At 54.1% G+C, this 27,992-nt stretch overlaps 1 protein-coding gene across 1 annotated transcript; it reads right to left on the bottom strand.

The window, feature by feature from the left end:
- Positions 1 to 19: 19 nt before the first annotated feature.
- Positions 20 to 26,900, bottom strand: Slc6a13 (solute carrier family 6 member 13). Its single transcript, XM_042672180.1, has 15 exons — positions 26,852 to 26,900; positions 23,582 to 23,788; positions 14,005 to 14,139; positions 13,274 to 13,414; positions 11,372 to 11,456; positions 10,904 to 11,036; positions 9,711 to 9,845; positions 4,402 to 4,505; positions 3,257 to 3,381; positions 2,714 to 2,826; positions 2,310 to 2,447; positions 1,705 to 1,807; positions 1,184 to 1,284; positions 576 to 746; positions 20 to 423 (listed from the first exon to the last, which is right to left on the bottom strand). Exons 2-15 carry the CDS (start codon positions 23,781 to 23,783, stop codon positions 301 to 303), a joined length of 1,809 nt encoding a protein of 602 aa, XP_042528114.1. The 5' UTR covers positions 23,784 to 23,788; positions 26,852 to 26,900; the 3' UTR covers positions 20 to 300.
- Between the last annotated feature and the right edge of the window lie 1,092 nt (positions 26,901 to 27,992).

Genomic DNA, 27,992 nt, shown 5'->3' with positions numbered 1-27,992 from the left:
GGGTTTAATGGCACCGGCGGGAAGGAGGCCCAGCGGCCAGCCACACTGTCGCCCCTGCAGCGCTGCGCTCCGGGGGCTGTGTGTCACTGTCGGGGGCCACCTCTGGAGTGGGGGCAGTGGAGGTGGGAGGGACCCCTGCCCCAGCTCACAGGGTGGATTGGAAGATATCCCCCGCTTCTGTCCTTTCTGCCCCGGGTGGATGGCGGGGAGCAGAAAGAGCACCGAGGGCTGCCGCGGCCTGGGCCGCCATCCCCTCCCCGCCAGGCAAACTGGCGGCATGGCCACGGGCGGGCCTGTCCCTCAGCAGTGAGACTCCAGCTCTGTGAGTCTGAGAAGAGACGTCCTGGGCGTCAGGGGGGTGGGGGGTCCTGCCACGTTCTGCCGGGGCAGGTCCTCGGCTGGGCACAGGAGCTGGCGGAGTCTCTGCAAGGACAGTGGAGTGGCCATCGTCTCGTCCGTCCATCTCTCCGGGGACACGGGCTCCTGCCCCCTGCAGGCCGCCCAACCCGCCTTCCCCCCCCCCCCGCCCCCCCCCCCCCCCGCTCCTTTCCGGCCTGCCTCCCTCCCTTTCTTACCTCCCTGAAGGGCCCCTTGAGGGTGCTGAGCCTGTAGACACCCCAGACGGGAATGCAGATCATGGAAGACAGAGCTAACAGCCAGCCTAAGAAGTCACCCCACCAGGGGTAGGTGTATTTGTTGTTGTAGGTCAGTGGGGTATACTTGATCAGCGAAAACATGAAGGTGGCCTGGGGAGAGGAAGGGCTTGAGGGGGTGGGTCCCCTGCCCTCCCCGCGCAGCCCCCACCCCACAGCTGCCTGCTGGGGCTCCGTGCACTTCAATCTCAATCCTCCAACCTCAGCCTCCTGAGTAGCTGGGATGACAGGTGTGAGCCACTGGTGCCTGGCCCCCATCCTACTTTTTGTCCAGGACAGAACACACACACACACACACACACACACACACACACACACACACACACACTCAGAGTGGGGGTGAGGAGGGGGTCCAGGACTTCTCTCCCCTCCCCTTTCCTGACAATCCGATGTAGACTTGGAGTGGTAGATGTCAGTTCCAGTGGAGGGTGAATGAAAAGCTATACCTCAACTCCTAGGAAGAAGTCCATTTTGGAGCCAAGACTCTCCCTCCTGAACACCTGGCTGTATCCCTGGGGGCTTTTCCTTACCATGCACACAGCTGGGGTGAAAAAGAGCCAGCAGTATTTGATCAGCGGCCATGGCCTGTATCCAATCATATCTTCAATGTTGTCGTAGAAGCGCCCGGCCCCTGCCACGAAGAGCACAAGGAGAGGGGAGGAAGGTCCTTCTTCAGAGTCTCAGGAATCGGAAGGTGGGGGTGGGGGTGGGGCCCACAGCCTGGGACAGGCCAGGACCATAATCAGAAGGTAGCATGGCTGCCTTTGTATAAATGACAGGGGGAAGAATCTGGTGTGGGGGCCCTGACTCTGCTTTCGGAGGGTGTTTAAAGGCAGGAGGTGTGTATAGACAGGTGACGGCCCCACCAGAGCTGGTCTAGGTGTGGTCATCACTGGCCAGGCCCTGCAATGGTGAGAGACCACACGGAAGAGGTCTCCAGTGGGTGGAGTCCTGGAAAAGATGCCGGTGTCTCCCCTTGGTCTAAGAGGTTCTGGGGCTGGGGGTGGAGGGGAGAGAACTGGGGTCTGGATCCAGGGGGAAAGCCACTCACCGTAAATCCAAGCCACACAGAGGGACTCGAAGATGGCCACGAACAGGAGGCACATGCCGCTGGCCGCGTAGTAGTCAAAGAGCTGGAACACGTACATGCCCCCCTGCATGGGCGGAGCAAACAGGTGGGGTGGGCCCTGGTGCCCCTCAGCCTCACACCTTTGGGGTGCAGAGCCCAGTTGGCAAGGACCACGGGGCAGGACGGGGGGGGGGGGGGACACACAGGTCCTAAGAGGACATAGATGGTAGACCTGGACACTAACTTCTCTGTTATCACTGTGGGAGGCGGGATCGGGTGAGGACTTGTGGTTGGTCCACTGCCCTGCCTCTCCTTGGAATGTCGCTGGGCCCCGGGGTCCCTCCCTCCCTGCCTAAGAAACCATGGGCTCTCTTTCTTCCCAGCCGATGAACCTCCTGCAGACTCTTCATACATCTTCGCTTCCCCTGGAGCCAAAATGGGGCTGGTGGGAGGGCGGGGGACTAGAATCCTAGAACCACAGCCGCGTGCCCCGCCTGGTGAGGGGCTTGGCCCCCCCCCCCCCCCCCCCGTTCCCTTTCCCCACTAGCCTCTCCCTCAGGTCCCCGCTTCCCTGGCCGGCTGCTCACCTCTGTGACCATGATCAGGCCGACCAGGAAGGAGAACACAGCCACGGCGAGGATGAGGAGCTCCCTCCGGTTTTTCTTGCGGAATATCCTGGGGTGCAGGTCCACCACCGCCGTTGCCAGGCTTTCTACACCCACAAACTGATGAGACGGCAAAAGGATCAGAGGGGAAGGAGAGCTCCCACAGAGCCCTGCCGGCTGGCTCACAGTGCGCTCTGCTCCCGCTGTCCGTCCATCCACCCCTCGCCCTGACCCCCCCTGTCCTGGCCTCCCTTCTCCAGGCTCCTGCAAAGTGCCTCTGGGTCCCCCAGAAGGATCACGTCCAAACTTGTGCTCAGTCCCCAGCTTCCTAAGGTCTCTTGGGGCAGAAGGCTCAACCTGGTATTGTCTGCTCCCCCTTCTGATACCTGGCTATCTAGTCCCAGGAGGACCACCATGAAGAAGAAGCAGCAGGACCACAGAGGCGAGAAAGGCAGCATCACCACAGCCCGAGGATAGGCGATGAAAGCGAGGCCAGGGCCTACGGGGGTCAGGGGTCAGGGGTCGGGGGAGGGCAAGGAACACAACCCAGGGCCTAAGCCAGTTTCTGGTCTCTGTGATCCCTGAGCCTCCCCGGATGGGCCACGGAATCACAGAGCTGGAAGAAATTCTACCCCACAGTGCCCTTCGCCCCCACCAAGAGCGCCACCCAAGCCTCTACCGGTGCCTGAATTCCTAAGGTGCCACCACCCAACCTGGATCGCAGATCCAAGATGGCCCCCGCCCCCCAAACCAGAAGTTTCAGACTTAGACTGAGCTCAGGAGCCAGCAGGCAAAATGAATCTCTGCGAGGCTCCCCCCGGGGGCCCCCGCGGAAGTGGCCGGGCCTGAGGGGAACAGGCCAAGTCTGCGTTTACCCAACAGATCGTGGTGGGTCAAAAGCGCCGCGTCTAACCCGAAGCCGCTCTCACCTGACTCAGCCACTTCAGAAATGGGCACGCCTTGCTCCTGAGACATGAAGCCCAGGATGGAGAAGATGGCGAAGCCAGCCAGGAAGCTGGTGCCGCTGTTGAGGAAGCAGAGTGCGATGCAGTCCCTGTGGGGAGCACAGGCCTGGTCAGAAGGGGGCTGCTCGAGGCTCCGGCTCCCCGGGGGCAGCCTGGCACCTTTCCTGGATCGTTTTTTTGGTTAGTTGTGGGGCTTGAACTCTGGGCCTGGGTGCTGTCCCTGTGCTCTTCAGCTCAAGGCCATCGCTCTACCTCTTGAGCCACAGTGCCGCTTCTGGTTTTCTAGTGGTTTATTGGAGATGAGTCTTACAGACTTTCCTGCCCAGGCTGGCTTTGAACTGTGACCCTCAGATCTCATTCTCCTGAGTAGCTAGGGTGACAGGCGTGAGCCACCGGCGTCCGGCCCTTCCCTGGATCTTAGAAAGGGCCTCGGGGACTCTGAATCTACTGCTCCAAATGGGGATGGGGGGCTTCAAACTGGTGGGACTCCCTGGTAGAACTCGGGGAGCTCAGAGTGTTGTCTCTGCCCCATTTCCTCCCTCCCGCCCCATCCCCAGCTCAGTCATGGACCTGGTTCTCAAAGGAATCGGCATAGGCTAGGCGTTAGTGGAACAATGACACCCATAATCCCAGCACAAGGGGAGGCTGAGGCAAGGAGGATCCAGAGTCCAAGGCTAGCCTGGGCTTAATCAGCTCCCACACAACAACATCAGCAATAAACAGTAACAACAACACTAGTGAAGTTGGCTTCTGTTCTCTGAGCAGAGCCAGGCAACACTGGGGAGAAGACAGCAGGGGAGGAAAGGCCTGTGGCAGACGTAGCTAGGGTAAGTATTTGACGCCCCCAGGCCCAGTTCCCAGGCTGAGCTACCAGGGCTTGGCAATGCTAGCACTCTGGGCAGGGTTAACCTTGATCTTCCAGCCAGTCACAACCATTGAGCAATCTCCCTGTTCCTCCTAAAGTCTGCTCTTTTCACCTCCGAGTGGCTAGCGGGGCGCTAGAAGGTGAGGTGGGGGTGGAGTGGACCGGGTGTATCGCCCCTAGCCTAGCCGGAAGGGCAGGGGAGGTGCAGGCTGAGGCTCTGCACCGCCCACCCCATGGCAGTCACCTGTAGCAGTTGTTGTGGTACTTGTTGTAGCTACCCAGGGCCGTCAGGCACCCCAGACAGAGGGCGAAAGAGAAGAAGATCTGGGTGCCCGCATCCATCCACACCTGCAAAGGGAGGAGAAAGCTGAACTCCAGGAAGGCCCGGCCACGCCCTGGCAAGGGGGTGGGGAGAACTCTGTTCTCAGCCAATGGGAGCCTGGGTCCTTGCGTGGAGTTTCTCAGGCACTACCAGGGTGGCAGAGGAACTAAGAGCTCAAAGGAAAAGACGCTGAGGAGGGGATGGGAGGGAAGGACAAGGATCTAGGTTTGAGGGAGGTGGAGGGTCCAGTGTCTGCTCATGGAAATAGGCCGGGGTTCTGTCTCCACTTTTTCCTCCGCTACCAAGTGTCACGGCAGTGTGACCCGTGGGCGAGGAGTCTCTAAGGGTGGGAGGCTTCGATGTCAGGGTCAGCTGGAAGGTGGAGCTTTGTCCCTCCTGAACCCTGGCTCTCCACTGGGGCCTCCTTATTATCTCAGCTGGCTCATCGGCCGTGCCTGTGGGGGTTTAGATCTCCCAGCTAGAAAAACATCCTGAAGAGAAAGGATGTGCAGAAAGGGGCCAAGCTGAGCGGCAGGAGGGGGTGTGCTGCGGCTGTCCCCCCCTCCCCTCCAGGCCCCCGGCTTGCCCACCTCCGAAGACAAGCACCACCATCAGGCTGCAGGTGCGGACGTGGCCAGGGCAGGCATCCTGCGCTCCTAGCTGAGAGGACACCCCATCACCCCATCCATGCCTTCGCCCAACCCCCACCTCCGCCAAGGCCCCCAAACAGACTCCTGCTTTCCACTTACCACCAACAGCACAGGCTGATCCACACACACAGTCCCTTCCTGCCTTCTCCTGCCCCCCCTTTCTCAAGCCTTCACCCCTTCCTCTCCCAGGGTCAGCTCAACCCACGTGTCCATTCGTCACACAGCAGGGCCTGGGCCGGGGGCTGGGGGAGGGGGGCGCCCTAAGCAGGCCGAGCACCTCCGGGTCTGAGCGACTCTTCAGCCAGCATTCCCCATTGAAAATGCCGAATCTCAAAGCCAGGAGCACAGCTCAGAAAGCATACATCTCCAAAACTTCCTAGTAGGCCTCATGACCCCTAACATCTGGCGCTGGGGGACCCAGCCAGGGAGCCCCCTCTCGCTACATTCCTATGTCTACAGGCCCAAGGACCGAGTGGGGAGAGACAGCGCACGAACTGGAGAGTGTCTCCAGCTCCCCCCCATCCTGCTCCCCGAGGAGCCGCCACCAGGGAGAGGAGTCAGAGGAGGAGGGTGGGGGGTACAGAGCAATGGGGGAAGGTCTCTGAACCGGTCTGGCCGCTCCTGCCGAATGTTGTGCTCAGTCCCTACCCCAGGAACATGGAGGAACCTTCAGGAACCTTCAGGAACATGCAGGGGCCTTCAGCACTGTCCTGTGGGCCTTCCTACCTCCTGTAGGTCCTCAGGAGTTGGGAGGCCTGGCAGCATGGGCCCTGAGCCCATCCCCAAGGCCTCCCCCCAGCAAGGCCAGGGCTCTGGCCCAGGTAGGTGCATCCTGGTGGTGAGCGCACAGCCCTCTGCCCCGTGCCCAGATTGGACGCCCTCTGCATCCGGTGGGGGCTCCGTCCCCGGGATGACCGGGGGTGTGACCCGGGGCTGGGGCAGAACTCATTAGGAGTGAGCCGTGACTTGGCTGGGTCACCTCACGCAGCAGGAAGCCAGGGGAGGAGAGGTTACTGAGAACAGAGGACCCCGCAGGAGGACCGGAGTTGGGAGCTCAGGGGGTCCCGTGTGCTGCCTTATGACCAAAGCCCCCTTGCTGGGAGCTTGGCAGGCCCAGGACTCTCAACAGCTGTGGCTCGACAAGCCTGCTGCGCTGGGGGACAGAATGGGGTCAGAGGGAGGTGGAGGAACACGGAGGGCAAGATGTCCCCCCCACAGGCCGCCCAACCCCGCTCATTCCAGAAGCCCCAGATTCCAGAACCAAACTGGGATGGGTCTTCAGCTGGGGGAGGCGGCTGGGCAAGGCCGGCCAAGGCAAAAGCAAGGACGGAAAACCCTTGTGAAGGGACAGAGAGCTTTAGATGACCCGCAAGAGTCCTTTCCACCTTCGGGTCAGGCCATGGCACACGATGACGGAAGAGCTCACGGGGGCCCAATTCCTGACGTCACCACTAGCTGTCGGATCTCAGGCAAAGCACTGCACCTCTCTTTTCTCATCAGAAAAAAGGGGTACGGTAACAAAATCAGGCACACAAATTTCCCGACATAGAAACATAAACAGAAGCTTCCCCATCCCACCCTCTAGAACAAGAAAAAGCAAATAAGTCACGCGCCGGTGGCGCACACCTGTCATCCCAGCTACCCAGGAGGCTGAGACCTGAGGATCACAGTTCAAAGCCAGCTGGGGCAGGAAAGTGTGTGAGATTTGTTATCTCCAACGAACCGCCAGAAAACCAGAAGTGGTGCTGTGGTTCAAGTGATAGAACGCAAGCTTGGAGTGAAAAGTTCAGAGATAGCACCCAAGCCCTGAGTTCAAGCCCCAGGACTGTCAAAAAAACAAAAACAAAAAAAACCAACTTGCAAATGATGCATAATAGGCTTTGTGAAAGATCGATCATGGAGGCCAAGAGAGCAGACTACAACACACAGAACCCACTCCCTCCAATACACTAGTTTGGGGTTCTGACCGGTCCCCACCCTTTCCTAAGTATCTGTCAAAGGAGGCTTGCCACTGAGCCAGGGTCTGTGGAAAGGTGAAACTGGGCCAAGTCTCAGTCAAGTCTGGGCAGACCCCGAGCAGACCACCCTGCAGCCAATAACGAGATGCCATCGATTTCAAGTAACAATCACAGCAACAACAAATGATCAGCTATGTCTGATCCCCGGGTTCAGACTTCCCCTTTACAATTCGGCACGGCTCTTTGGACACCCTATCAATCCCCTGCCCGTACCCATCTACCAAACCTCACAGGAATGAGAAGTCAAGCAGACTGAATGAGGGCTGGGGCTGGGACCCTGCCACCCTGGAGGGTCAAGCCCAGGAACCCAGGGAAGGTAGCAACCTGTCCCAAACGCACAGCAAGCCCGGCAGAGGCCCCCCTGGCTCCTCACGCCCAGCCTCCATGCCTGGCGGAGAGAGAAGCCCTGGGTCTTAGCACCTTTCTCAAGTACCAGGCGAATGCCAGCTGGATCTTTCCCGCTTCCCAGGGAGTGCCAACTAGATTCAATTAGGGCTCTGGCGGGGTGCCCCGCCCTGCAGGTGCGGCTCAGCTCACTGATGACAAAGGCCTGGCTCCAGCAGGGGCCCAGGGCCTGGCTGCTCTTGAAAGAGCTCCCTCCCACCGCCTCAAAGCAGGCGGAGGACAGGCGGGCTCTGCGGCCTGCAGCCAGGGAGGGCTGGCAGGATGGTGGCGAGGCTGGCACCCCAGTGCTTACAGCTGCTCCTGCAGAATCCCCCGTCCTTCTGAACGCTCAGAATTATAGGCGGCCTGGTCTAGCCACATGGTGCGCTAGAAGCTTACCGAACACCGCACCTCAAACAGACCTCCAACACAAGTGCTGAGTGAACAGGTTGAGGGAGAAACACAGGGGAGAAGATGGGGACTTGGTCTTCAAGAGATCATACAGTGTGGGTGTGCGGGGCTGTCACCAAGCAGCCCCAGTTCCAGTTGTAGGTGTCAAGACAGGAAATTCTTAAAGCTCTAGGCCTCTATTTATGTCATGTCCTCCTCCTCCTCCTCCTCCTCTTCCACCTCCTCTTCTTCCTCCTCTTCCGCCGCCTCCTCCTCCTCTTCCCCCTTCTCCTTCTCCCTTCCACCCAACTTTCCCCCATTCCTCAGGTAGACTTTTTTTTGATCAGTCATGGGGCTTGAACTCTGGGTCTAGGGTCCCTGAGCTCTTCAGGTCAAGGCTGGTGCTCTACTACTTGAAGCACAGCACCACTTCCAGTTTTCTCACAGACTTTCCTGCCCGGGCTGGCTTTGAACAGTTATTCTCAGATCTCAGTCTCCTGAGTAGCTAGGTTTACAGGCGTGAGCCACCAGTGCCCGGGCCCCCAGATAGACCTTGAATTGCAATCCTACTACCTCTGGCTCCAGAGAAGTTCACTTTTTTTTTTTAAGACAACGTATCATCTACCTTTGCCTAGGCTGGCTTTTGAACTTCCTGTCTCTACATCCTAAGAAGCTGGGATTATAGGCATGTGCTACCACGCCCAGTTCTAGGTCTCTATTTCTTTCTGTGCAAAATGAGGATAGCCCATGCATTTGCTGTGAGGATAAGCAGAAATCATGCTTGCAAACTGTGTAACAGCGTCACAGATATAGCAAGACAGACCCCAGTGGTTGTTCCAAAGCCACACATTCTGGAACTCCCTCCCTCCCCCCCATCCCCCTCTCCCCCCTCTCCCTATCCCCCCCCCTCCTTTTTCTCTTTCAGCCTAGCCTGCCAGACCACATCCCCTGTGCTCTGGGCCCTCCCTGCAGGCCAGGGTGAACTTTGGCTCCCTTCTGAAGCAGATCTAGGTCTTCAAGGTCCTCCCACGGCCTCCTGTTTTGTGACCCAAGCAGCCGTCACAGCCCTCTGGTCCCAGACAAGCCAAACGGCTCCCTTCTCATTCACGAAAGGAAGATGCCCCTTGCAGGATGCACTCCCTACTTGCGGGGTGCCCCTTGAGGCTGCAGAAGGCTCTCTGGTCTAAGGGAGTGGGGGTTCTCAGGTGGAGCTTGCCTCACTCCCAGTGGGCTTTGCCAGCTTTCAAAATGGCTGCCAAAGAGGAGCCCAGAAGCCATTCTATCAGGGGCCCCTGCCCAGGCCTTGTGCCCCAGGCCTGGCTCCACACACCCTCCAGTCTACCCACCAGCGGCAGCGCCCCTCCTGGGGGCCCAAGGGAGGAAGGGTGGGAGGGGGAAGAGGGAGATTGGAAACTTAACACCAGCCCAGTTGGTATGGGGAAGGGTGGGGAGCTGGGGGCCTGGGAGGGGGGAATGTGGCCAGAGGGAGGGCAGCAGAGGGCAGAAGGAAGGGTGGGCTGAGGAGGAGAGCTCAAGAAGAAATGCAGAAAGATAGGAGAATGGGGGGGGGGCAAAGAGACCCAGGTAAAGGCATTTAGTGACTTATTTCTAGTCTCCAAGAAATATCGCCAGAGGGCTCAGGCTTGCCTGGCAGCTGTGGACCAAGGAGGGGCCACAAAGATCTGCTTATCCCCGCCCCCCCAACCTTGGGGAAGGATCCAGGAGGCGCCCAGAGAAGGGAGGGGGCCTGGGGTTCAAGAGGTGGTCCCTCAGCTCTGTGGCCTCTTACCTGGGGATCCCACAGCCGTGTGATGTTGGGGTACAGGTAAAACTGAATTCCTTGGGCCGCCCCAGGCAGTGTCACCCCTCGAATTAACAGAACCACCAGCATGAGGTAAGGGAACGTGGCTGTGAAGTACACCACCTGGTAGGGAGGGCGGAGGGAGGGAGGGAGGCAGGGCGCGGTGAGGAAGGAAAGGAGGGAGGGGGACCCTGGCCCCGCGTGGGGGGGGGCACATTGGCAGCTCTGCTCCAGCTGCCCTCTGGTCCCCCCCCCACAGCTGTCCACGTCCATCTCCCAGCCACACCACGCCTCCCACCCCCACCCCCCTCCAGCTTAAAATACTGGCTGCCTCTAGGAATAAGTCTCATAGAGGAACTGACTGGAGCTGACACGCAAAGGGTGTCAGGAACGAAAAAAAAATCTTTAACACATGATTCCTTCCTCCAGAGTTGAGATGCTTAGTGCACACACACAGACAGCCGGATTAGGAAGGAAGCCTCTTCCGAGGCCTCCGGGGCAGGAGTCCAGAAAGAGCCTCTGGGACCGCCCCGTCCAACACGTCAGGCTCAAGGCAAAGACGCTCCCCACGTCTTAAGCTAGTTGAGAATCATTCTGAGGTAACGGAATTGTTATTACTGTCACTATTATTGTTATTAATTTTGGTGGTAGCGGGGTTTGAGTTCGAGGGCTCGTGCTGGCTAGACCTAGCTCCTGCCCTGCTTTTGAACCACTTTCGTTTTGAGGTAGGGTCTCACTGCCCACCTGAGTCGCAATCTATTTTAGGCTTCCCGTTGCTGGGATCAAAGGCACATATCACTTTGTCCAACTTCCCCTGGTGGAGGTGGGGGGGCTCTCTTTCCTGTCCAGGCTGGTCTTGAACCCTGATCCTCCCATTCACAGCTCCAGGAGGGAGCCATGAAGCGTATGTGTTTAGTGCCACGCTCACAAGCACACCGATCCAGAGATCAAATCCTTCCCCAGGTGGCCTTCCTGCCTTTTTCTCTTGGTTCATTTCCCAGAAGTACTTGGGGTTCAATTCAATCGAGAGAGGCAGCCACGCCTAATCTTTGCTGTGTCACCCCCCCTCCCGTCCCTCTGTCCCCTTTTTATGGGGGACCCAGCCACAGGAACTCCAGGAAGGGTGGGCCATGTGGCACCGAAGGGGGAGGGGGTGGGGGGCCCAGGCTACCAGCACAGACCTTGCCCGTGGACTTGATCCCCTTCCAGATGCAGAAGTAGCAGGTGACCCAGGCCAGCAGGAGACACAAGACCATCTCCCAGTGCAGGGCCCCCATGTGCTGGATGCCATCCGTGATCTTCAGGACCCTCCTCCTGGAAGTGGGGGGTCCACTTTGCAGGCCTCACATCTTCCCCTCCCTCCTTCCCTTCCTTGCTCCCTCCCTCTCCCTTCGCCTCTCCTCCCTTCCCCTCTCCTCTCCCTTTCCCCTCCACGCTTCTTCTCTCTGGCTTCTTCCCAGCACGCCAGGGAAGCCGCTGTCACTGAGTCACCCCACAAAGTTCCCCCAAATGTGTCTTGTGCTGACCATGGCGGACCCTACAGAAGCAAGGCGCCAGGCGAAGGGCCAGGAAAGGAGTGGAGAATCTGCTCCCCCCTCCCCGCCCCCCGCACAGGCCCACAGTAAAAATGGGACGAGGGTCTCACTTACTCCCAGAACTCAATCACTGGGGAGGTGGCGTTCTCCGAGGTGACGTTCAGGGAGCCATTGGTCTTCTGGAACTCGACGCAGTTCTCTGCCGCCCGAGTCCCGGGGAAGGAAGGAAGAGAAGGATCATCAGTCAAGACTCAGGTGGGGAGTCCCCAGGGCTGACCTGGCCTCTTCCCCACACTTTCTCCGGGGGCCTGTGTGTGTGTACACATCCCCGTGGACGCTGTTCAACATTAGGAAAGGTTCTCCAAGTGCTAGCTGCTCAAAGCGAGCGGATGATCCCAGAAGCAGGCCTGAGAAAGCACCGCCTTTGAGGCAGGGGAGCATGCCTTCTGGCTTGGTGCAGGAGCAAGGTCAAGACCCTGGCGGGGTTCGTTACCCTCTGGGTACCAGCTGAGCGGCCATCGGTAAGTGACAACCAGGTTCTCTAACCACCCCTGCCCTACTTCCGGTATGGGTGCATCTTTTAGGATCGATGGAGGATCACAGGCAAACATGGGAAGGGTGCCGGTGGCTCCCGTCTGTAATCCCAGCGACTCAGGAGGCTAGATCTGTACCACTCTACCCTCTTGGGCGCCGCTAGCCCCTGGATACACTAGGCACGGTGTACCTAGGGACTAGCACTCACCACTTTCCCCCTCTGCCTTCAAATCTTTATCTCTATAACGCCTCGTCTGACCACCCCTACCTCAAATCACATCCCACTCCCAAAATGTCCAGACCCCTTCCCGCTCAACCCTCTGCAGAGAATGGGCTCCTGGGCAGCCCACCCTGGATACTGCGTTGTCGTTACTATCTGTGCATTAGTCCGTGGCTCTCATACCGAAGGTGGTCTGCCCAGGCTGGTAGAGCAGAAGTCAATTACTACCATGAATTAGATCGATGACATACAAAACAGCCAATTCCCTAATTAAGCTCAGATAAACGATAAGTCTGAAAGACCTAGAATAGTATCAGAAATAACAAGGAACAAAGAAATGGCCATGTAAGAGACACATATATCAAGCTGGCTATGGTCCAAACTTAATATGGTCCAAAATTAATAAGTAGCTGAGCAACATGTTTTTAAACAGAAGTCAATTCTAGTTGCCTAAATTGTGAGCTACATGCATTTTTGTCTGTGATGCTGGTGAACTCCTGTTTTCATTTTCATTCTTTGATAGCAATACTGAAGATTGAACTCCAGATCTCGGGTTTGGTAGGCAGACGCTCTGCAACTTGAACCATACCTCCAGCCCCTTTTACACTGATTTTAATTTTTATTTTTTTCTTGATTTATTTCATTGGTGGTGGGGCTTGAACTCAGAGTCTGGGCACCGACCCTGAGCACTTTTGCTCAAGGCTAGTACTCTACCAATTTGAGCTACAGCTCCGTGTCCAGTTTTCTGGTGGTTCATTGGAGATAAAGAATCTCATGGACTTTCCTGCCTGGGCTGGCTTTGAACTGCTGTCCTCATATCTCAGCCTCCTGAGAAGCTAGGATGACAGGTGTGAGCCACCAGCGCTTGGCTGTACATGGATTATATTAAGGTCACACTTGAGGCCTGGGAAGACTTGCCTGGTCTGTGCTCCTCCTACTTGTGTTTCCCCATGTCCCTGGGGATAACAGGTACATGCCTCCAGGACCAGCCATTGGTTGAGACGAAGTCCTCATAAACTCCCCCCCCCCCCCCTCCGCTCTGACTGGCCTTAAACCATGATCCTCCAATCCCTGTCTCTGAGGTAGCCAGGATGAACAGGTGTGAGCCAGGGTGCGCAGCCCCTACCCCTTCCTCTTATTATTCTTGGTGGAAATTCTCTGTGAATCTGGGCTACAGGCTGCCTGGGATACAGGGCCAACCTCACTGCCGGTCTACATGGCAGATCAGGAGGAAGCCGTAGGATCCTGGGAGACAACCTCACCTGTGTTCCACTCATGGTGACAGCTTCCCCAGGGGAGGTCAGTAGTGAAGCTGCTGAAGAGGTAGAAGAAGGCCCAGGCCAGGACAACAATATAGTAGGTATCGAGGAGAATGATGATTATCTGAGAGGCGTACCCGATGCCTGGTGGCAGGAGAGAGGACTGGCTATAGAATGTGGCCGGGGGCACCCAGCCCTGTTGGGAAGGGGCTTTGGCTTCACCATCAGTGTCCTCAAGGACCGAGACTCGCACCCCAGCTCCAGGAATGGGTCTCCTGGGTGCGAGTGGCCTCTCAGCCCGCTCCCTGCACCTTCCCATCTTTGTCAGATTCTGAGAGTTCACGGTTCTGAGTTCTTCTAAACCTACATGAGGTTATCTCCATGATTCCAAGGGCTAATGATCCCCAGTGTTTTGTCAGCACAAGTAAGGGATGGAGACAGCCGGTTTGTGTGGGAAAAGAACACGAAGTCACGGTCTCATATGCATGTAGAACAGATACAGCGAAGGTAGTTCCCTGCGCTACTGGTTGAACCATCCTTGCCTCTATTTCTCCCTCATCCTCTCATGGGCCAGGTGGCGAGTGTAGGGTGTAGCCCACAAGCCAAAGGCTTGCTGTGGAGCCCCAGTATCTTCTTGTCTTTGTGTAGAATGTGCTTCTTGCTCAGCCATTGCGGATGAGCAATATCGTGGGGGAGGAGGAGGATGCCTGGGAATGGGGCACACAGGTACTTACCCTCAAACAGAGGGCAGATCTTCCTCCAGGCTGTGATGCCCCCCTGACTAGTGTACTGGCCCAGGGCTGTCTCCAAGAAGAAAATGGGAATGCCACAGGTGAAGAGGAAGATGAGGTAGGGGATGAAGAAGGCACCTGCGGGTAGAAAACACATGATCTCTCACCTCTCAAAACCCTGCTCAGGGTCCCACAACCCCCTTGCTCCTGTGTTAGCCAGAACCCCAGCAGATAGGGGAACATGCAAAACTGCAGCAGATGCTGGGCGCCTGCGGCTCACACCTGCAATCCCAGCTACTCAGGAGGCCGAGATCTGAGGATCATGGTTTGAAGCCAGCCTGGGCAGGAAAGTCCATGAGCCTCTTTTTCTCCAATTAAACACCCCCAAAAGCCAGAAATGGAGTTGTAGCTCAAGTGATAGGGTGTTAGCATGAGCAAAAAAGCTCAGGGACAGTGCCCAGGTCCTGAGTTTCAAGGATCAACACACACACACACACACACACACACACACACACACACACACACACACACACACACACCCTTGCAGCAGACATCTTACTGGACCATGGGCAGTGCTCTATGGTCACCAAGGTCCCTAGGAGCCCTTTTTCACCTGCAGTTTCAATCTCCACTGAATATCAATTGCTGACTGAGAGTAGCATGTCACTCGAAAAACACGTCACAAATTCATTGACTGATAACTACCTGGGAGCATCAGCACAGCCCGAAGTCTATAAATCTTTTCAAAAAAAAATGGTTGTTCCCAATGTCAAGTAGAGATTTGGGGGGGGGGGGTCACAGGAGATACCGGGATTTGAAATCAGTATCTTGTACCTGCTAGGCAGGTACAAGAGCTATGCCCATAGTCCTTTGCACTGGCTATTTTTGAGATAGGGTCTTGCTTTCTGACTAGGCACACTCCTGGACTGAGATCCTCTAGTTTTAGGCTTCCCACACCACACTCAGCTTCTTGGTTTGAGATGGCAGGGCTGGGGGTGTGGGGGGGTTATCTCATGAACTTTTCTGCCCGGCTGGCCTCAAACTACAATGCCCCTGATTGCAGTCTCCCAAGTAGCTAAGATTACCAAGTGGGGAGTTTTTGAGGGAAAGGAGAGACAGGGCCTGGAACTACCTTTTTGTCTCAGCCTCCCATGCGGGATTTCCTGCAGCCTGCATCACCTCCCCAGCTAGTGCATTTGCCCCCTACTGTATCAAGAGGAAGGCACCACTTAGGGGCTTAGAGCTGGAATCAGACTTCTGCTCCTGTTTTCGTAATCACTGGCCGAGATGAGACTATTATAGATGTTAGAAATGCCAGTACTTCTCTCCAGGGACCTCCATCTTCTGCCACAGCAGACAAATGGAAGTTCATAGCAAACAGTAGCAGAGAAAGGAGCACTGCCCCCGAGAGAGAAAAGTCCAGCACGCAGGAAGAATTAGTCAGAAAGGTTAAAAGTCCATTTTTGTCTGTCCCACCAGCCAGAGAATCATCTCAAGATGCACCAGGCACCGATTAGACACAGTATGCCAAAGTGCGTTTCCTCAGTGGAGAAGAGCCAGCCCTAGAGAGATCATAACACCAGTCCTGGATAACAAAGTCTTAAAGGTAAGATGAAAAGGTTCAAGAGTCTTCACTGATCCCAGAGCAGAGCTCGAGAACATTCATAAAAACAGGGAAAAAAAATTGTATTACCACCAATAAAGCAAGAAATTCATCTGGTCTTGTATCCAATAATGCATTGGCAGCAGCAAAGAAGCTGCGAAAGTGGTTAAGTCATCCATCGATTCTGATCCATCACTTACACAGATGTTCCAATTAGCTAACATGGGCACTTAAAAGTTACTATAACTGAGTCAGGAGCCGGTGGCTCACACCTGTAATCCTAGCTACTCAGGAGGCTGAGATCTGAGGATCGCGGTTCAAAGCCAGCCTGGGCAAGAAAGTCCGTGAGACTCTTATCTCCAATAAACCACCAGAAAACCGGAAGTGGCGCTGTGGCTCAAGTGGTAGAGCGCTAGCCTTGAGCTGAAGAGCTGAGGGACAGCACTCAGGCTCAGAGTTCAAGCCTCGCGACTGGACCCCCCCCCCCCCAAAAAAAGAAGTTCTTCCATGTTTCTAAAAGGTGTAGAAAAAACATCCAAGTAATACTTGTAAAAGCTGGGTGCCAGTAGCTACTCAGGAGGCTGAGATCTGTAGATCCTGGTTCAAAGCCAGTTCAGGAAAGAAAAGTCTGTGAGAGGCTGGGAAGGTGGCTCAGTGGTAAAGCGCTTGCCTTGCATGCCTGAGGCCCTGGGTTCCATTCCTCAGCACTACATAAGCAAAAAGAAAAAAGCTGGAAGTGGCGCTGTGGCTCAAGTGGTAGAGTGCTAGCCTTGAGCTGAAAAGCTGAGGGACAGCGCCCAGGCCCAGAGTTCAGGCCCTACAACCGGACCCCCCCCCAAAAGAAAAGAAGAGAAAAAGAAAAAAAAGAAAAGAAAAGTCTGTGAGACTCTTAGCTCATTTTTTTTTTTTTTTTGTGGTCATGGGGCTTGAACTCAGGGCCTGGGTACTGTTCCAGAGCTTTTTTTTTTTTTTTTTGCTGAAGGCTGGTGCTCTACCACTTTAAGCCACAGCTCCACTTCTGGAGATGAGTCTCACAGCCTTTCCTGCCCAGGCTGGCTTTGAACTGCAATCCTCCGACCTCAGCCTCCTGAGCTGCTAGGATAACAAGTGTGAGCCATAATTGCCCAGCTTCTTATCTCCAATTAACCAGCAAAAAGTCAGAGTGGAGGTGTGGCTCAACTGGTAGAAAACCGGCCTTGAGGGGGAAGAGCTAGGGGACAGTACCTAGGCCCCGAGTAACTGCACAAAACACACAAACCAAAAACTACCAAACCACGGACACAATACTTGTAAGTATGTGCATGTTGTCCTCATTTGGTGGAGAACATAATGAGGTCCCCAGGTCTTCACCTTTCAAACTTGTAGTGTGCTGTCCACCCTACTTAGTTCTGACACCATGAGGCTTAATTAGCCTGAGGGCAAAGAAATGAAGGTTGTAAATAATTCAGACTAACAGGTCCATAAATCAATCCAAGATTTGTCGGGCCAGAGGGAAAAAAAAATTAACTCAGTCTTTGCTGAGCACCCCATCTTTCCAGGAAGGGTTAATAGCTCAGCTCGGGGCTCCCTCACAATGATTAACTGCAGTGGATTTGTGCTCAGCTTTGCTTTCCTCCTCCCCTGCCAATCTGAGCCCTAGGATAGCCCCAACACTACGCCTCTGGGAATTGCTCCAGGGGTTGGATGGAGGCTGAGAGGGACCTAGGAAGAGCCCAGGGGGTCTTGAGGAACAAGCTGCCTCTTTCTTCCCAGCAATCACCAACCACTATCAGAAGATGGGAGTCAGTCCTGGTGGGGGTGGACAGAGCTCCCAGTGTCCCAGCACTCCCAAAATGTGAGTGTCCACTAAGTCCCCAAATGTTCCAGCCTTACCCACGTATGGGCACTACCATCCTGGAAACAAACTGCTTTGCTGGCTACCCGTCTCAAAATGAGGACACTTTGGGATGCCACCTGCAAGGTTCCAGGTACTTTTGAAAGTGATAAACCAATTAGTTCACATGAGAAACAGAGCAGAGAGGGGGGAAGGGGGAGGGAAAGAATGCAGGAATAGCCACATGGCTAGAATCCACATTAGCCTGGGCACTAGTGGGCATTGAGTAACTCCCTCAAATGTGAATCCATTGTCCCCTGCCACTAAAATAATGGCTTCTCTTCTATGACACAAAGGGGTGAATGGCATCCTTGATTCACCGAGTCCCCCTAGACTTTGTATTCTTAAACTCTCTTGGTAGAGCCTAGAGCTCAGATGAACAGTTTCTGCCCTTCACGTCCAAGAGTCCTATCTCTTGGGCGTCCACCCCCGCCACCTCCCACCCCCCGCCGGCGGCCACACACGGGGACCTGTCTCCATATTCTGCCACTGAGGTCCCAGATGAAGACCCAGGGGCTGAAACCCAAGATCTGGGTGATTCTGGATTGGATGAAAAGACTTGGAAGCGGGCAGAGAGCAGGGAGCTCTTGTCTGCTCAGTCGGGATGGTCTCCAGGAACTCTCACTGTGGGTGGCCCCCGGTTAGCCATTACTCTACAGTTAAAAACTAAGTCAAAACCAACTGGTTTTGTCTGAGCTGGGATGGGCAGGCAAGGAATTTTAAAATTTTCCTACCACCTCCTCCTGTGTCTTCTTGAGTGATCCAGAGTCTCCTTGTCTCCTTGCTAGAGCTTTAGCTAGACAGGCCTTGGTGGAAAGGTCTTTGCTCTCCCTTCCGGGGAGCTGACGGTGAAGAGCTGGGAAAGAGTTCAAGGGTGCAGCTTCTGCAGCAACTCGACCAGCACTGCTGGACAGGCTGGACTACTCGCATGGGCACAGGCAGAAGGAAGAGGGCAGAGATGGAGGTCTGCCATGACGACTCGTACGTATGACTTGCGGTCTTTCTCCATCTCCCTCATTATCGGAAGCCCTGCACAGCACTCCGACCACGAATGACTGAGCCCAACACCAGTTCCACCCCCACTCGGCCCTCCCAAACTCAGCTGCTTATTTTCTTCTCCAAGTCTGCTCTTCTCTGGGCCCCAAACATCTCTGGACATGGCCATCCATTTCCTGATTGCCCAGCTAAGTGATCTATCTTAGGGGTTCTCTTAGACAGGGTAGTAGCAATGGTGGGGACAGCAAGAAGCCTGATTGTAGTCGGAGGGGTTCTGATCCTGAGGAACTTCGTCTGCTGGTACCCAAGGGCCAGGAGGCTGGAGAGGCCTCTGCTCAAGGCCCAGGCTCTGAAGCATACCGGATCCGGGTGTTCAGATAGAACCAACGGTTCAAAGAAGAGAATCAGGGATGAATCCAATTTTTAGCCTTGTCACTGGCTTACTTACATTCTTCCTTATAATCAGTTATTTTTTTCTGTCAGTTATAGGGCTTGATCTTGGGGACTGGGCACTGTCCCTGCGCTATTTTTGCTCAAAGCTAGCGCTGCTACCACTTTGGAGCCACAGCACCACATCTGGTTTTTGAGTGGTTCATAGGAGATAAGAGTCTCAAGGGGACTTTTCTGCCCAGGCTGGCTTTGAACTACCATCCTCAGTTCTCAACCTCCTGAATAGCTAGGATTCTAGGCATGAGTCACCCACCCAGCACCCAACTTTTTAAAATTAGTTCTGAACACAATGGCCGGGTAGATTATTCTAAATGCAAGATCATGCCATTCCCATTCAAAATCCTCCTCGAGTGGCTGATTCTAAAGTGAAAGCTGAGTCTTGCAATGGCTGACCAGGCCCCCCCTGGCATGCACCCCCAACCCCCCAACTCCGATCGCCCTTTCTATGGACTCTTCCTGCCCACTGGCCTCTTGCTTGGGACTATCTAACCTGTATTTCCTCGGCCCGGGGCACTTTCACCCCCAGTAGCCACCTGGCCAACCCTCTCACCCCGGGTGAGCCGTGGTGGCTGGTCTGCCGCCCACACCCAACTCAACCTGCTCCATTTCCACAGCTCTCAGAAGCTCTGGCGCGCTGTACGGTGGGGTGCCTTGTCCACCGCCTTGTCCCCCTCCCCTGGAATGGAAACCGTTCGCAAGGCCGGGATACCGGTCTGTGGTGCTGACAGATGCACCTAGAACAATTCCTGGCCTTTGCGAGGTGCTCAGTAAATATTTGTCCATGAATGGCACCGGCAGAGGCCGGGCTTGGTTGGCTGGGTGCTGGCACAGTGGGACTGGAACCGATCTGGCGCCTGCAGGGGTGGCATGCTGGGGGCAGATGGTCCACATGGCCTGGGCAGAGGGGAGAGTGTCTCCCGAGGAGGTGATCCGGGAGCTCTCTGAAAATCCTGTGCGGCCCCGGGGCTTCTGACTTAAGAAGGGCTTCATCCCAACTCCTTCTCTGCTTCCCCAAGTGTTCAACTCTGGTTGTCACCCATCTTCTTCCCCCCTCTGGCCTCAGTCCCTCCCCTGCCCTGGACCTCACCGGCAGATCCAGTGAGATCGAGCCAAATGCTAAAGCTGAAGAAACCGAAGGAGATGTGACTTATGTATTTCTAGTCTGGATCTATGCCGTGGGAGGCTGTGGACTTAGAGGGAGACCCGAGGAGCAGGCTGATGGGACACGCGGCCCCAGCCCCGAGCACAGACCATCCCATCACCCTTCTGTGGGGTCTGCTCCGCTCTGCGTGCACTTCCTGCGAGCCCAGGCTCCGCTCTCACCGCCATGTTTTAAACAAAATCTCTAAGCCACTAGGAGAGAGGTCAAACCAATCGAATCGCTTTCCATTCTCAGCACCTTCCTTCCCCAAAGTGGAAAAAAGAGAGAGAGAAAGAACATGGAAGCCGGGCGCCGGTGGCTCACACCTGTCATCCTAGCTACTCAGGAGGCTGAGACCTGAGGATTGTGGCAGGAAGGTCTGTGAGACTCTAATCTCCTATTAACTCCCCCAAAAGCTTTCCTTGAGAGTTACCTGAGGACAGAGAGGCCGAGCTTTTGGGGGAAACAACAGCAATAACAAAGAAAGGAACACAAGTGCAGAAGGCCCTGGGCTCCTCGACTGACCGTACGCACACACACCTTCGCGCAGACTTTGGCAAAGGAGCCTTCTCATGAATGTATCCAGTGGCCCTGCATGACGCATGCCCTTCAGAGCAAACGCCGGGCATTCACCTCTAGCTCCAAAGTCCTTCCGAGCCCTCCCCCCCAGCTGCCGTCTGTCCATCAGCAAACAAGAGGCGGGGGATGCTAAGGCCTCTCGCAAGCTCAAGGGAGCAAAGTGTGGGGTGACGTAAGGGTTAAAGCACGTGACAGGATCTTAGGAATCCCAGAACCATCTAAACTGCCAGGTGGGAGCAGAAGGCCCAGGCACGCTGCTTCTGAGCCTGCAAGCAGAGCCCGCCCCACCCCAGGTCCACAGCAAACGCGCCGGGGAGCCCTGAACCAGAGCTTGGGCTCCACGTCCTCGGGGCCGCTGCCCCTCTCCACCATGTCTTCTTCAACCCTAAACCTGGGAAGGGCTGTCTTTCTGCAGCTGCTACTAATTCCCAAGCCAACCCTTACCCCATTCCACAGAGGCTTGGGAAAAGCGGCTCATTGCTAATCTCTCTGCCACATGAGGCGCTAAGCTGGTTACTAGCCATGCTCAGCTCAGTCCCGGCCTCCTGGCTGCGCCCCTCATCCTCCTGGGCAGCTTCTTCCGTCCACCCAGTTACTACAAAGGGGTGCCGATTCCTCCACAGGGTGCGAAGTATCGGGTAGGTGGGAGGTGGGAAGAGCGCCCATCTCCCCTCTCAATGCAGACAGAGCAAAGTCCTGTGATTTCAGGCCACGGGCCAGAAATTCTTGGAAGACAGGACACATGAGCTCATTCCTGCTGGAAAAACACAAGCTAACCTCCAACCCCAGGGACCAGGCCGAGGGTCCCTCCAACCGCCACAAGCCCCCAGACCTTCCTGCTCTACTTGGGAAGTCTGCTTTCTCCAAAGCCACCGGGAGACTCCAGTCTGAGGAGTCTGCAAAAGGGTAGGTGTTGTGTTAGCCCCCACCCTCAGAGCCCAGGGCACCCTACGTCTCCGCCTCGATCCTGGCCACCCATGTCTGCATTAAGCATGCTCTCAGTCCAGGAGGTGCCCACGTTACGAAACCGATCTGAGTTCCCCCAGTAAATTCTACTCAAGCATCCCACTGGTCAGTCTAAAACCTTTAATATTGGGGGGAATCTCTTCCAAGCCTTCCCACAGACATGGGATTCCCTAAAAGTGGCTTAGTGGTAACAGAATTAATTTTTTCTTTCTTTTTTGTAGGTCGCATTGCCTGAACTCTGGGCCTGCACGCTGTCCCTCAGCAATTCAACTCAAGGCGAGTGCTCTACCACTTGAGCCACAGCGCCACTTGCGGCTTTTTGTGATTATGTGGTGCATACAAGGCAAGCACTCTACCACTTAGCCACCTTTCCAGCCCCAGAATTACTTTTTCTAGCCAAGCACGGGAATGGATGTCTGTAATCCCAGCACTTGGGAGACTGAGCCAGAGGATTGAGAGTTTGGTGGTAGCCTAGACACATAGCAAGACCTTGTTTCAAGAAAACAAAAACAAGCCAGTTCATGCCTGTAATCTTAGCTATTCAGGAGACTGAGACCTAAGGATTGTGGTTCAAAGCCAGCCCAGGCAGGAAAGGCCATGAGACTCTTTTTCTGGGAGGTAGGTGGGTTATCAGTCATGGACACTGTCCCTGAACTCTTCTGCTCAAGACTAGTACTCTACCTCTTTGAGCCATGGCTCCAACTTCCAGTTTTCTAGTGATTAACTGGAGAATAGAGTCTCATAGACTTTGCTGCCTGGTGTGGCTTTGAGTCACAGTCCTCAGATTTCAGCCTCCAGAGTAGCTAGGATTATAGGTGTGAGCCACTGGTGCCCATCTCATGAGACTCTTATCCTCTCTTATTTCCAATAAATTACTGGGGGGCGGGGACTGGGAGTGGTGCTGTGGCTCAAAGTGGTGAAGTACTAGTCTTGAGCAAAAAGAAGTGAGTTCAAGCCCCAGGGCTGGCAAAAAACAATTTCTTTAAAGGCACTGCTGTGGTGATAACAGTTATTCCAGGGCGGCTGGAGTGAAGAATAAGAAGCTCTTAATGACACAGCGAAGAATTAGTGTTGCTCACGCCTGTCATCCTAGCTACTCAGGAAGCTGAGATCTGAGGATTGTGGTTCAAAGCCAGCCGAGGCAGGAAAGTCTGTGAGACTCTAATCTCCAATAAGCCACCAGAAAACCAGAAGTGGTGCTGTGGTTCAAGTGGTAGAGCGCTACCCTTGAGCTGAAGAGCTGAGGGACAGTGCCCACGCTCAGATTTCAAGCCCCATGACCAACAAAAAAGAACTAGTGTTAAGGGCTGGGAATGTAGCTTAGTGGTCGAGTGCTTGCTTAGCATGCATAAAGCCCTGGGTTCCATTCCTCAGTACCACATACACAGAAAAATCTGGAAGTGGTGCTGTGGCTCAAGTGGTAGAGTGCTGGTCTTGAGCACAGAGAGGCTCAGGGACAGTGCCCAGGACCAGCAAAGAAAAAAAAAAAGAAAGAAAGAAAGAAAAAGAAAAAAGAACTAGTGTTAAATGTTCCTCCACAGGCAGACACACACGAATACAGAGATACACACATACACAGGAAAATTTTAAAGAAAGAGTTGCTACGGTCAAAGGTTATGCTTCGGTGGGGGTTGGGCCACAGATGGCTCTGGGATTTGTCGCAGTGCCGGCTGAGTTGGGGAAGACACAAGGCCAAGGCATCTTGAGCGCACAGGACGTCTAGCTTCGACCTGACTGTCAGGTAGCCACGACTCCTAACAAAGTTACAGGAGTTCTCTCGGGTGCTTACCACCGCCTTGGAAGACGGGTGTGATGACCTGGATTGACAGAGCGGCCAGGGAGGCTCTGAGCACAGGAGCAACCGGCCGGAGACCACGCAGGGTGGGCGGTAGTCAGGATCCGGGCCCCGGGACACCACGGAGGGGTGCGCCCTCATTTGGGGGGACAAGGGGGAGGACGCCGCGGCTCTTACCTCCCCCATTCTTGTAGCAGAGATAAGGAAACCTCCAGATGTTGCCTAAGCCAATGATCTCCCCAGCCACAGACAGCACGAACTCCATCTTGTTGTTCCACTGGCCTCGCGCCAGGGTACCATCTTGTTCCGCCTTCTCTGCGCCCGCACACACTGGCTTTGTCTCTCCATTACTGGCTGTGCCCGGGACCCTGTTATCCATCCCTCCTGGAAGACAAGGCGGGTGCTCTGTTACTGTGGAAATCCCCCGCCCCCCCTCAAGGGAAAGCCTCTGCCCTTCAGAACCCCGGGAATCAAGGTGTTTGTGCCTTCCCCAGCCTTGAACCTATAAGCCCTTCTCATCTCAGGAAGGCCACACTAGAGGGCAGATGTTGCTTCTGTGACCCAGCACTCTCAGGTTGGGGTCTGAAGTTGCATAATCCCTGTGCTGGGGTGCTGGTGGCTCACACGCCCCGTCACCCTAACTACTCAGAAGGCTGAGATCTGAGGGTCGTGGTTCAAAGCTGGTCCAATAAGCCACCAGAAAACCAGACGTGGACCCATGGCTCCAAGTGGTAGAATGCTAGCTTTGAGCAACAAAACAAAACAAAACAAAGAGCTCAGGGACAGTGCCCTGGCCCTGAGTTCTAGCCTCATGACCTAAATAAATAAAGAATTATCCCTGGGTCATCTGCAGTGAACCTTAGACTATGTGAACATGTGCTTCTATTTCTTTACTCTGCTTGCTGGGGGCACTGGAGGGATGCCACACCATTTATTCTCAAAGCCACTGATTTCCCTCTGAGTAATCTATCCTAAGGATGTAATTGTGTCTATGGGTTAACAGATTCCGTATGAAGGATGTTTGTAACTTCTCACTATGAAAAAAAGAACCAAGCAGACCAATGTTCCAAAATCAATCGTTAGCAGAGACACACAATGAAACAACTCCATAATCATTAAATGCTACACTGCAGAGAGAGATTATTGAAGCAGAAAGGCAGTCACACGTAAAAGAAGGGAAAGTAGAAAACAGGATCGGGTTGGTGGGTGGCAGGCTACCCCCCAAAATGTTTCTCCTAGCGGCTGGAGGACAAGAATATATTTCCCCTCTATGCCTTCTACATTTTCACCAAAGAACATGTTTTAATTTTGCCCTAGAAAAGTAAAAGTGCTAGGAAAGTAAAATCCTTCCAAAGGAATAGGGGAGGAGGAGCGGAATCAGTGACTGGCCAAAGTAAGCTGACTGAGCTGCCTGGGGGCTCAGTCCTCAGTTGCTCTCTGAAATCAAAATGAGAGGGGGAAATGAGCTATGGATTTTCCTGCCCGCATGAGCGTGCACGCACACACGAGCTAATATAAGCACAGGATCTGTCAGAAGACAATATAAATGAATGATTCTAAGCAACCCCTGCGTGGACTGCTCTATCCTGGGTTGGGATGGAGGAGAAGGCCAGGCTCGGCTAGCATTTACCCAGCAGCTCCTGAGGAGGTGGTACCCAACACCCTCTCATTCACTCGTACCACCCAAAGGTGTGTTCTCACTACTACACTAAAAATAAGGAAAACTGTAGTTCAGTGAGATTAAAAGGGCTGATTGGTGCCATAAAGTAAATTGCACAGCCAAGACCTGAACCCACTCTACCCTTCCTGTTTTTCTGATTATGTCTGCTCAGCTTATTGTCCACCTCACCGATGAGCAGGTCTAACTGGACTGTCTTTTAGCCACTCCCTCACTAATACGGTGGCCCCTCTTACAGAGAAGTAGGCAGTGGTGTTTTTCTCTGAACATCAAGAAAAATGTGCGCTAAAAGAACCGCTTCGGCAGGATCTCTTCTGACCCCCAGATTCTCCTTAGGTTTGGCTTCCCTGCCAGGGTTAGCCTCAGGATTTGGAAAGTGAAGAGAGAGAAGTGGGGGACAGAAAGCACTTATCTGATAAACTAGGGGATGAGCTACAAAGGTTGTCTGTGGGCTAGGAACAAGTCTAGTGACCAGTCCCAACACACAGCTACACAGCTGCTCTAGCCGTTTTTTGTCGGTCATGGGACTTGAACTCAGAGCCTGTGCACTGTCCCTGAGCTCTTTTGCTCAAGGCTAGCCTGCTACTACTTTGATCCATAGTGCCACTTCTGGTTTTTGAGTGGTTAATTGAAGAGTCTTAAGGGAACCTTTCTGCCTGGGGTGGCTTCAAACTGCAATCCTCAGATCTCAGCCTCCTGAGCAGCTAGGATTACAGGCAGGAGCCACCAGTACCTGGCTTGCTCTAGCATTTAGAGTGCTGTCTCTGGTCCTGGGTCAACACTGGGCCTCCTCTTAACTTATCTAATAGGAAGCTGCCTCCCTTTTCTTCTTCACTCTCCCAGACCCTTATAACAGGGAGGTGACAACACATCTTAGGGTCATGAGAGTTAATGAAATGATCTTATGTAAAGTGCCCAGTGTATAGTAGCTGTTCACTAAACAAGAGCTGAATCCAGACTTCTCTCAGTCAGTCCCAATCGCAGAATGAGGCATTTCTAGTGATGAAAGTTTACAATGATGTACTTTAATCCTTTTCGGTTGGCTTCTCTGCTATAAGAGTCTCCTATATTTGTCATCACCAAAAAAGCAAGTCCCTAGGGTGCAAAGAGGAGCAGGATTTTTCCTGAGCCTTGACGTAGCTGTGCGTCAGGAAGAGCCCACTACAGAAAAAAAAAACAACAACAACTCCAGCCCCGGAGTCAGCCTAGGTCCAAGCCCTGGGATTTTCTCAGACCTCTGCCTGACTTTACAGGAGTTAATGAACAACCCAGCCTTAGTCGGCTCACCTGTAAAAGTGGGAATGACAGAACAGGTTTACCTATATGTGAGTATAGAACAAGAACACCTATAGCTCCTCACTTTGTAGACGCAAACAGGTATGTTTGCATCTGCATTTTTCTCTCGGCCCTGCCAGCATTGATCCTTATCTTCCTATACAGAGAGAGGAAAAACTATGCTTTCGTGAGATCAAATCCAATGCCATTCCGCTCAATCTATGGCCATTTGCACTCCGACTCACATCATGCCCTCCGGCGAGCAGCCACCCCAAATTCCAGAAAGTCAAGAAAATAGCATATTGTCTTTTGCATATGCTCAGTTAATCGTCAGAAACATTTGTTTAAGGAGATGCCAGAAATGTTCCAGCTATACATCCTATGGATCCCACCACCCAGCAGAATGAGACCCCAGAGAAGAGGTGAGAGGGGGAGAGGGGGCGAGAGGGAGAGAGGGAAGGAGGGAGGGAGAGAATGGCACCAGCATTCCAGACCTTCGTGAAGTTGCTGCCCGTCCAGTGGCGAATTCTCCAGGGAAGGGGAAGGTGCTGGCTATTTAAAGTGTGGTTCCAGAACGCCTCTGTGGCTGTGGCACTTGTAATCCTAAACTAGGCCCAGCCCACATTCCGCCTCCTGTCCCCGGCCCTCCCCTCTCCTCAGCCACCAGACAATCCTCACACTGGTGATTCACAGCGGGATTGTGTGCATATCCTGGCAGGTCAGGCCAGTGGCTTATAAGCTATCTTAGGGTGCCACCTTTTCCTTCCTTTGGAGGAATCTACCTTTCTGCCTTCTGCCCATCCCCACAGCTCAAGTGCTCCTATGAACCCATTAAGAAGTGGTGTTTCTTGGACCAAGTGCTGGATAGATGATTTAAAAAGCACTTCTATGTTACCTTTTACTGTTTCCAAGCTGGAAAGGACAATAATTTTACTTAGATTTTTGTGTTAGTCCAAGAGGGCTGTGAACTCAGGGCTTGTATGCTTTTTCGCTCAAGGCTGGTGGCCCACCATGTACGCCACAGCTCCACTTCTAGCTTTTTGATGAGTAATTGGAGATAAGAGTCTCACAGACTTTCCCGTGTGGGTTAGCTTCGAACCAAAATCCTCAGATCTCAGCCTCCCTGGGATCTCAGCTGGGATTACAGGTGTGAGCCACCAGCACCAGGCAAAGAACAATAACTTAGAACACAATATAAACACTTACTGAGATGTCAGAAATCAAATCCACGCTGCCTCCCCTCCCCGTACCCCCATCATATATAAAGTCAAACAACAATTAATTGGACAGTTAATAGTAGTTCTACTAGAACTGGGAGGGGGCAATATTTTTTTCATTTCTACTTTGTTTTTTGTTTTTTTTTTAAGCTTCAGTATACTTATTTGTGCCAGACCTGGGGCTCGAATTCAGGGCCTGGGTGCTGTTCCTGCGCTTTTTTTTTGTTTTTTGTTTTTTTGCTCAAAGCTAGTATTGTACTACTTAAGCCACAGCTCCACTTCTGGTTTTTGGCAGTTCACTGGAGATAAAGAATCTCACCAACTTTTTTAGCCCTCACCGGCTTCAAACCGCGATCCTCAGATCTCAGCCTCCTGAGTAGCTAGGATGACAAGTGTGAGCTGGTGGAATTCAGCCTCT

This window comes from Dipodomys spectabilis, unplaced genomic scaffold (genome assembly GCF_019054845.1).
Source record: "Dipodomys spectabilis isolate Male_0828 unplaced genomic scaffold, ASM1905484v1 ptg000672l, whole genome shotgun sequence".
Classification (NCBI taxonomy): Eukaryota; Metazoa; Chordata; class Mammalia; order Rodentia; family Heteromyidae; genus Dipodomys; species Dipodomys spectabilis.
This window is presented reverse-complemented; position numbering and strand designations above follow the sequence as displayed.